This window comes from Antrostomus carolinensis, unplaced genomic scaffold, assembly GCF_000700745.2.
Source record: "Antrostomus carolinensis isolate BGI_N321 unplaced genomic scaffold, ASM70074v2 scaffold12848, whole genome shotgun sequence".
NCBI lineage: Eukaryota > Metazoa > Chordata > Aves > Caprimulgiformes > Caprimulgidae > Antrostomus > Antrostomus carolinensis.
In genome coordinates, this window is record NW_010333740.1 from 1 (window position 1) to 10,103 (window position 10,103).

The following is a 10,103-nucleotide window of genomic DNA, read 5'->3' on the forward strand; positions in this document are numbered from 1 at the left end:
GCCACCTGGGCACTCTGCTGACTCATGTCCACCAACACCCCCAGGTCCCTCTCCACTCCCACCCAGCTTGGTGTCACCTGCAAACTGACTGAGGTTGCACTTGATCCCTTCATCCAGATCATGGATAAAGGTGTTAAACAGAACTGTCCCCAACACTGATCCTTGGGGACACCACTGGTGACTGGCCCCCAGCTGGATTTAACTCCATTTACCACAACTCTCTGGGCCCGGCCATCCAGACAGTTTTCCACCAAGTGAACAGTATGCCCCCACAAGCCAAGAAAGTTAATGTTTCTACAGTAATAAAAATGCAGAAGTTTAACACATCAAAGAGTTAAGTATTTACTTACAGGTTTGTATTAAGTGAAAGCTCTGAGCTGTGACACTTCTCCAATTTCTGTTTTAGAGCAGTAACCTCTTCAGGCCTCGGCAGTTCGTATTTCTTTATGAGATTTTTCATGCCTACAGTGGTAACAACACAGCTCTAAGCAAATTAAGTAATTTTTCCTCTACCTCGTGAATTACACAAGCTTATCAATCAGTAGTTATTGTGTATCAGTACTGTTATTGCTTATCCCTCGTGTGTAAGCTTACGCCAACAGTTCACAACATTACAACAGGAGCACAGTGTACATTTTCAAACAGCTTCAGCTAGAAAAAAATAAAACCTACAAGAAAAAAAAAATCAGAATGGTACATAGATTAAAAACATTATCTAAGAAAGTCCACACTTCTGTAAGGTTTTGAAAGCACGGTATCTAGTTTTTAAACAGAGTCAAAAGACACTACAAGGCAACATGTAACACTGTGCAAACAGTTGGTGCAGAAAGCTTACCAAGTAAAAACCTTCTATTTGTCAGAGCAAGCATGAGATATTCCAAGTATTAACTCCTGCCCAGCTCCCAAACTGCTCACTTACAAAACTTCCCATCTCACATGGCACTCAAAACTTCAGAGGATCAAAGTTTTCATATGTAAGAAAGATTTAACTACAGCAGAAGCTGAGCACAAAGAACTACACTGAAATAAATCAGGGACTTCAACTTGCCAGAGGTCTGCTGGAAATACAACACAGCAGAGAGGAGACAGTCTTGGAGGCACCTGGAATGTGTGGAAGAGAACTTCCTGACACAGGTGGTGAGGGAACCGGCCACGGAAGGTGCCCCACTGGACCTGTTACTGACCAACAGGGAAGGACTGGTGGGTGAAATGGTGGTTGGAGGCTGTCTTGGGCACAGTGATCATGAGATGATAGAGTTTTCTGTTCTTGGGGAAGTCAGGAGAGGGGTCAGCAGAACTGCCACCTTGGACTCTCCCAGGGCATACTTCAGGAGTCTGGCTGGCAGAGTCCCTTGGGAGGCAGTCCTGAAGGGCAGAGTCCAGGAAGGTTGGACACTCTCTCAGAAAGAAATTCTAAAGGTGCAGGAGCAGACTGTCCCCATGTGCCAGAAGATGAGCTGGCGGGGGAGAAAACAGCCCTGGTTGAACAGAGAGCTCAGGCTGGAGCTCAGGAAAAAAGAGTTTATGATCTGTGGAAGAAGGGACAAGCAACTCATGAGGACTACAAAGACCGTGTGAGGGTATGCAGGTAGAAAATCAGAGAGGCCAAAGCCCAGCTAGAACTCAATCTAGTTGCAGTTGCAAAAAGACAATAAAAAATGCTTTTTTAAAATACATTAGTAACAAAAGGAGAGAAAAGGAGAATCTTTGTCCCTTGTTGGATGACAAAGGATGAAGAAGAGGCTGAGGTACTTAATGCCTTCTTTGCCTCGGTCTTTATGGTAAGACAGGCAGCTCTCTGAATACACAGTCCCCTGAGCTGGTAGCCAGGACTGAGGAGCAGAATGACGCCCCCATAATCCAAGAGGAAATGGTTAATGACCTGTTACACCACTTACACATCCATAAGCCTATGGGGCTGGATGGGATCCACCCCAGGGTACCGAGGGAGCTGGTGGAAGCGCTCACCAAGCCACTCTCCATCATTTATCAGCAGCCCTGGCCAACTGGGGAGGTTCTGTCTGGCTGGAAGCTGGTCAGTGTGATGACCATCTACAAGAAGGGCCAGAAGGACAATCCAAGCAACTACAGGCCTGTCAATCTGACCTCGGTGTCAGGCAAGGTGATGGAGCAGATCATCCTGAGGGCCATCACACATCACGTAACAGGACAACCAGGGGATCAGGCCCAGTCAACATGGGTTTATGAAAGGCAGGTCCTGCCTGACTAACCTGATCTCCTTCTATGACAGAGTCACACACTTGGTGGATGATGGAAAGGCTGTGGATGTGGTGTACTTAGACTTTAGTAAAGCCTTTGACACTGCTTCCCACAGCATTCTCCTGGAGAAACTGGCCACTCATGGCTTGGATGAGCATACTCTTCGCTGGGTAAAAAATCCTTTCATTTAATTAAAGAGGTTAATAATCAGTGTACTACATTCCCCATTATCTTAGCTTAGTATTTTTTTGTGTGTGTGTATATATATACACACATATAAATATATATATTCTCACACTAGCAAACCTAAACACCCTTTGAAACACCTCTATAGTTGCAAAACAGAAGTGAAGTACAATCCTGGCGTATGACTTAGCATTTATCATTTATCCTAGAAAGGGTACCCTCTGCTGGTACAAGTGGTTTTTTGCAGGCTTTTGCCTGAAGCTGTAATTTTTAAGTCCCAGTGACTGGAAAGAAGCATTTTATCCTGACTTAAAAAAACCATCATCTAGTTCCCAAAACACATTTCTCATTTTTGAGTCAGTTGCTAGCACTTAATTAACTGTAACACTTATCTTCTGAGAAGCACCAGGCCCTTTGCTTTTAAATTTAATCTGTTTATATTGTACGAAAGTCTCAATATTTTCTCCCCCAGCATCCGTGTGTTCATTCTACTGCCCATGTTTACTTCCCTTATTCCAGCCCTCAGGTGAAGAACACCACTTGAAGCACACCTTTCTGTTTAAAGCTTTTGCTGTTTGCAAAAAAGCTGTTTTTCTTCTTTTAGAGATACTGTTTATCTTATTTTTCCAATGTTTACTTACATTTCATGCCATCTAGCAGCTTGACTAAGGACGTTCTGTTTTCTTTCAGCATAAGATTTTCTGATAAGTAACTGCAAAGAGACATGGAAGAGTAAAAGTGTCTTAGAAGTTTCTTAAAAGTGTCGTAAGTATTTGTGGCAGCTGCCATTAGTTAATAAAATGTGTATTAGTTGTTACTTACACCTGACAGACCTTTATGAATGTATGAAAACTTTGGTTACATCAGTGCTGTAAAGTGATGAAAAAGCAAATCTGTCACTGAATCACAGAATCACAGACTGGTTAGGGTTGGAAGGGACCTTAAAGATCATCCAGTTCCAACCCCCCTGCCATCAGCAGGGACACCTTCCTCTAGACCAGGTTGCTCAAAGCCTCATCCAGCCTGGCCTTCAACACTTCCAGGGAGGGGCAGCCACAGCTTCTCTGGACAACCTGGGACAGTGTCTGGCCACCCTCACAGTGAAGTAGTCTTCAGACAGACCAAGAGACAGCAAAGGTTGCAAGATGAGACTGCTTCTTTTGGCAGCTGAAAGCAAATCCTAAATGCTGCCTTACAGAGTCTCTCAGTCCCTTCCTCTTCCCTCAGAAATCCAAACTTCCCTTTAGTAAGAACATGAACACATACACACACTACCTGGGTTAAACCCCAACACACAGACTGAGGCACCAGCCACTGTGAAGATATTAATTACTGTAAACTAGGAGCTGCTCTATTAGCATCACTGCTCTTGCAGAGCTCTAATTTAAAAGTATTACTTAACCTCGTGCTGATACCAGAACTGAAATTTAATTTGTTTTTTTCCCTGAAGCTCTAACTTTTTTAACTGATGTATACACTGACACCGTGGGAGCGACATGTTTTCAAACCTTCCACGTTCAGTCTCACCTTTGCAGTCACACCTACTCACGGGTGCACAAGACCTGAGCTGCAGCATGGGCTTCTGTCATGTCCAAGCACCTCAAAACTCACATAAAGCAATAAATGACAAGGTTACAGCAACTGTATGGTGCAGACAGGGGACACGGACTTGAGTTCTTCATGAATATGCAAAGATAAAGTTCACATACCTTGATTCACACGCTATCTACAAATCCTTCTAGTTCTCTTTGTAAGCATGCTTTTCTGAATTTAGAATTTAAATTCAGGAATGAGATCAGTAAGTTTAAAGTTATACTAAGCACCTGATGCAAAATGCTCACACAGAGCATCATGTGATTAAAACACTCCAGATACAGCTAAATACAGCAACTTCTTCAGTTGTTTTTCTGAAGAAAAGAGTATGTTTTGTCCTTAAAAAAAACCAAACCCAGACCAAACAAACCATCCATTTCAGCACTGATATGGCAGTGTTGGATAATGCTTTTGCAAACATCCGTGGCTAGATCACAGAAGGGGAAGAAGGGACTGATTTAAAACAGCACCTATCATTCCGTTTCCATGGAAACTGAACAGTTGTACCAGCCAAATACATCACTTAGTTTCCACACATGTAATAGTTGTCAGTTCAGTGTAATTTCATTTCACTCTGTAGCCTCGGATACCTTAAAATTCTAAGTGGTTTTTTTTTCTTTATGTTATTCTTTAGGTGTTTCATACTCTCAGTTTCTACTGTATTTCCACTTCCTTCACTCTAATCCTCAATGAGTCTGAAAACCCTATTCTGTTCTGATTAGGGCAAAGTTGTCAGTTTGAAAATTTTGTGTCTTCTTCCATAAGAATACAAAAACCAGATGCCAATTAATTGCATTTATCACCTACTTTTTCAAAATGGAAAAAAAAAACAACCCAAAAACCGTAACTGCTTCAGTTTTCAAGCATAGAGAGCATACCAGGGTGTTAACAATCAGTAAATACACATTTCTACTAGTTAAGAATGTCTAGAACAAAACCATTTTATACAAGAAGAAAATAAACTGTTTAAATCATACCTATAATGAAAAATAAAAAGACTACCTTTCCATATTAATTCCTGCTCTTGAACCACTGGATAATATGGCCGTGAGAGCTATCTGAGAGGGAGTAAAGAGCAGATAGGCATCTGTCAGAGCCACTCGATTGAGGAAGTCATCAGCTGTTTTCCTCAAAACCTCAGGATTCTCCAGCACTGGATAGCGAGTCTAAAAAGTAGAGTTTTTAGGAAAGTAAGTACCTGTTCCTCATCTTCTGGTTTTTTAGCTCAGAACACACAATATAACAATATTCTGTAAAGCGAAAAAGTAGCAGGTGACCTTCTTATTCCAAAAACAATCTAAGTTGCTTGAAGATCACAACTAAACCGACTCATATCTGCCCATCACTTTAGAAACTAGATTTTAATATTAAGATCACAGGCACAAAAGGAAATAAAGTTTTCCAACACAACCCCCAACAGATTTGAATTACATTACTATATGGAGTACATAGCATATCAAACAATATTACCTTCAGATCGATTAGAAATCCCTCAAACGGCCTGTACGGATTGTGGACGATAAGATGGAAGTTCAGTTGCTGAATAAGCAGCAGTTCATACTCCAGTATTTGTTCGAGAGCTTTTTCCTGTCCAGGAGGGCTTTCTCGCAGATTGCCAACGAACTGGGCACTGGACACGTTAAATTCATCTACTTTACAGGCCAAAAACGCACATGTCAGCCTTGAGGAGGGGAAAAAAGCAAACAATTGACATCTGCAGCATTCATCTTTTTATCAAGAGTTCTGAATTTATATTTTATATTTATATTTTTTTATAAATTTATATTTTCAAAACACCATGTTCTGAACTCAGCAAACTTTTCCAAATGGAAACTGGAAGTGACCATACTTTACTTATATTTAAGCTGTTGGATTTCCCTTCTCATTTTCTCAAGTCTTTACAGATATAAAGATTATACTTCCAATGCTCTGCTGGATAGAAAAACTCAAGGTAAGCTGATAACTCACATTATTATCCGAGGATGATACTCCATCACCGAGTTATTGAGGTAAAAGCGTTTGAAATACATGCAAGCTGTCCCCTAAATTAAAAAAAAAAAACAGAGAGAAAAGTAAATATAGAAGCAAAAATGGAAAAATAAAAGAAAATAAAAGAAAATTAAGAAAAAATAAAAACAATTCACAAAGCATAACAGGCAAGTTTTAATATATATAAGAGACATACACGATACACCAAGGCACCATAATGCCACGTCATTAAATATTTCGAAGTGTAATACATTTATGCCTGCAAGAACCTTATAAAATAGCAGCTTGGTTATCTTTTCCTCCCTTTTTAGACATATTTTGGAAGACAATGCTCACAAAGTCTACAGTATCTTCTTGAGAAAAATCTGACATGTAAATGAAATTTAAAAACCAACGACTGAAAAAATTATCCCGAAAATTGTGAGTAATCCCAGCCAAGACATCTGACTTCAACATTTTGATACGTTTAGTGTTTACACTTCTCTGTGTGTCTAGAAGTACTTCAGTCTGTCACTGCAAATTTCCAAGCTGATCTAAATGCCACGGGCATGAAAGCAGGGGAAACCAATTTTTGGCCAGTCTGACCCATGTCCCATCCCACCTCAGAGGTGGGAGGAGAGCAACTGAAGTTCTGTAAATTCCCCTGGGCTAAATTAAGGTGAAGCGACACCAAACAACCAGTTAAACATCTTATTTATAAAGGAAATAACTTGAACTTGGAAAACGTAAAAACACTGGCAATGCAGGTTCTTACTGGAAAAAATCTGGGGAAAAAAGGAAGACAAAAGGACAGGAAAGGAGATAAGGAAAGATACCACCACTCTTGGATCCTGTGATGATACAGACACAGAAGAGCCAGCCCTCCCATGGTGGGCATGCACGTGGCTGCCTCAGTTGGTGTTTTTTATCCAGTTCAGCCCCCAGCCCTTGAGTGGGGACTGATGTAACTCTTGGCCAACTGCACAAGTGCCACTGTGAAGGTTGTGGAGGGTCTTTTTAGGGGGTCTTGGTGGTCGCTGAGTCCCTTCCTTCAATGAACTCTGTATGAGCTTTGAGCATATACGGTGTTGTTCTGCAGAACACAGAACTGAGCATCCTCCAACAGGCCTTGTGCATCCCACCTGCGTGCTAACTGCTCCTCTTACTGTTGCTTTTGTTACACAGAACTTGTTGCTGTGCAGAACTTGCACCTTAGTACAATGGTTGAGACAGACATTAATTCTTCCAGTCTCTCACAGCACCCTGTGGCTCATTGTTTGCCTATTCTTCATCCTGGGTGGTGATTTTCACATAAAGGACAGAGGATAGAGAAGATAACGTTCGCCAAATCACACATTTTACAATGGTAAGGCCAGTCATCAGAAATAAGAACCCAAACCTTAGCATGAAAACAATATTCCCCTTTTGATCAGCCCTCTGCCCATAGCATTTATCTTTTATTACCAGGAGGTCGTGCTGGCCCTGCCACCGGGGGCAGGGGACAAGGATTAAGCACAGGCATAGCTTTTACACCCTCCTTCTCCACACTTCTGAGATTTGCTTTAGATTTAGCCTCCCCCTGACCATCAATTCCCATTCACCATCCATAGTTAATTCTTGTGCCACCTCCCTCAACGGGATTTCTCCTTCTGCCCACCCAAAATACCACTCCTTGGGTCAGGGAACAGGGTTCTCTATTAGCACTGGTGGCTATAAAAACTCCCAGCCCCCCAATACCCTCTTGCTTCATCCTCACTCAGCAAGATGCTGTCAGTCCTGGTAAAAGACACTCTCCAGACATACTCAGTTTATGTTACTGGGATTATTTTTTGCATTCTGGCTCCTTCCCCTTCAGGAAGATTAATTTTCTATCACATGTTCCAAATCTTTAAGAGGGTATGACAATTCCAACTCCTTTTCTCCACCAGAATTTACATATATATCTTCTACATCAAGGAGGGCATGAGATTCATTTAATTGTTCCTTTAATATCTTTTCAACCCCCAAAGCCTCCACCACAAAAATATGCAACCTCTTATATTTAACCCCTCGTGTTGCCACCCACACAGCTACCAAAACCCCACAGACCAACACTTTTCCAAGTTTAAACTTTATTTATTTCTCTAAAAACTGAGACAATCGGGTCTCTCAGGGAACAGCCTACAGGGAACAGATCTCTTTGTTAGTCCTCTGAGGACTGTCTGTCCTTGTGTCTAACTCCTCTCAGGGACAGGCCTGATCCTTTAGCACCGACAAGGGGATCCTGTCCCTGATGCAAGTTTAAAAGTGTACTGTCCCACCTCAGAGGCAGAAGGAGAGCAACTAAAATTCTGCAAATCCCCTCTGGCTAAATTAAAGTGAAGTGACACCAAACAACCAGTTACATGTTTTATTTATAATGGAAATAACCTGAACTTGGAAAATGTAAAAACGTTGGCAATGTGGGTTCTTGCTGGAAAAAATCCAGAAGAGAGAAAAGAGGGACAGGAAAGGAAAGAGATAAGAAAGAGCATCACCATCCTTGGATCCTGTGATGATTCCAAAACGGATGAGGCAGTTCTCTGGTGATGGGCACACACCAAGACTGGTGGGTCTCTGCTGGTGGGCATGCACGTGGCTCTCTCAATTTATGTCTTTGTCCAGTTCAGCACCCACCCTTCAATCCAGGACTGATGTAACTCCTGGCCAACTGCGCAGGTGACACTCTGAAGAGTCTTTTTGGGAGGTCCTGGTGGTTGTGGAGCCCCTTCCTCCAACGAACTCTGTATGAGCTTTGGGTATATACGGTGGTGTTTTGCTCAGCATGTCAGAACACAGAATTGAGCATCTTCCAACACACCTTCTCAGTCCAGCTAACTGCCTTCTGCATCCTGCTAACTGCTCCTCTTACTGTTGCTTTTCTTATGCAGAATTTGTTGTGCAAAACCTGCAGCTTGCCATAAAGTCTGAGACAAGACATTAACTCTTTCAGTCTCTCACCACCCTGCACATCCATTCTACATGGGGCCACTTCTGAAATAAAAGCCCTGACTCCACACAGCCTGTAATGACAGCGTACTTCTACTTTTCAAATGCATCTTCAGACACGACACTCTTCATCTGAGTTATTCACCATAACTGACAGAAAAAGGGAGGACTGACAGGGGACAACACAGGTTATACATCTTCATGGCAAGGGGACAAAAGAAGCACAATTTCATCCTGGCTTCAGCTCTAAGACCTCACACTATTTATTTCAAAGTGCTCTCTTCTGTGTTCAAGTTAACTCAGTTCAAAGATTTTATTTTTTTTTCCCTTTGTAGGTTAGTTTATTGCCAGTACAGGTGATTGAACCAGCTTGCTTTGTGCTCAGACAAGCACCGATGCTTGAGAAACAGCTGGACCAGACAGCTCAAGTCTGGGATTCCCTCCTTTAGTTGCAGTGAGATAATGTTATTGTATAAACAATCTATCTATCACCAGGTTCGTTTCTACTCTTTCCTCAAGGGAAAGAAAATGGTTAAAAGTTAACTAATAACCACAAGAAAGAGATGAAGTTGAGAAATAACTCTTTTGGTTTGGAAACAGTTGCACTACCCAGAAAACGACAAGAGCTAAAAAGCAGTCTGAAACACAGACCACAGCATTGGAAGACAAAAGATATCCCTGCTCTCATGAATAAGGGAAGCAAGTGAAGGGATATGGAGGGGAGGAAGCCCACAGGTCGTTAGCCATCAAACCATACACTGATCACAGCCACACCAAGCCGGCACTGCTGCTTACCACCACAGATCTCGGCATGGCAGGCTTGAAGACAGCGCAGAAATCCAGCAACCGCTTTTCGTAATACTTGCATATTGCCAGCTCCTCATGAGGCTCCAGAAGGACAGGATCGGTCTGCTGGACCTTGAACAGAGCAAAGCCGAGCCTGAGCTCACGGGCTGCGCTACGGCACCACCGCCTCACCTCCCTCACCCTCATCCCCCTCCTCCTTACCCTCATTCTCCTCACCCTCACCCTCATCCCCCCGCTCCTCCTCACCCACCTCACCATCACTCTCACCCCCCTCCTCCTCACCCTCATCGTCCTCACCTTCCTAACCCTCACCCACCTCACCCTTACCCCCCTCACCTTCCTCACCCTCATCCTCCTCACCC

At 42.6% G+C, this 10,103-nt stretch overlaps 1 protein-coding gene across 1 annotated transcript; it reads right to left on the minus strand.

Moving 5' to 3' along the window:
* Window positions 1-346: 346 nt before the first annotated feature.
* On the minus strand, window positions 347-9,849 carry CCNH (cyclin H). Its single transcript, XM_010173974.1, has 6 exons — window positions 9,730-9,849; window positions 5,968-6,041; window positions 5,470-5,680; window positions 5,002-5,165; window positions 3,048-3,118; window positions 347-462 (listed from the first exon to the last, which is right to left on the minus strand). The coding sequence occupies exons 1-6, from the start codon at window positions 9,745-9,747 to the stop codon at window positions 347-349; spliced, it is 654 nt and encodes a 217-aa protein (XP_010172276.1). The 5' UTR covers window positions 9,748-9,849.
* Between the last annotated feature and the right edge of the window lie 254 nt (window positions 9,850-10,103).

Excerpts from the sequence above, each read along its gene's own strand:
- CCNH (XM_010173974.1), bottom strand. Across the intron at positions 5,166-5,469 it reads GATTTCTAATCGATCTGAAG|ACTCGCTATCCAGTGCTGGA; the intron begins GTAATATTGTTT and ends TCTACTTTTTAG. Across the intron at positions 463-3,047 it reads GCTGCTAGATGGCATGAAAT|GCATGAAAAATCTCATAAAG; the intron begins GTAAGTAAACAT and ends TTACCACTGTAG.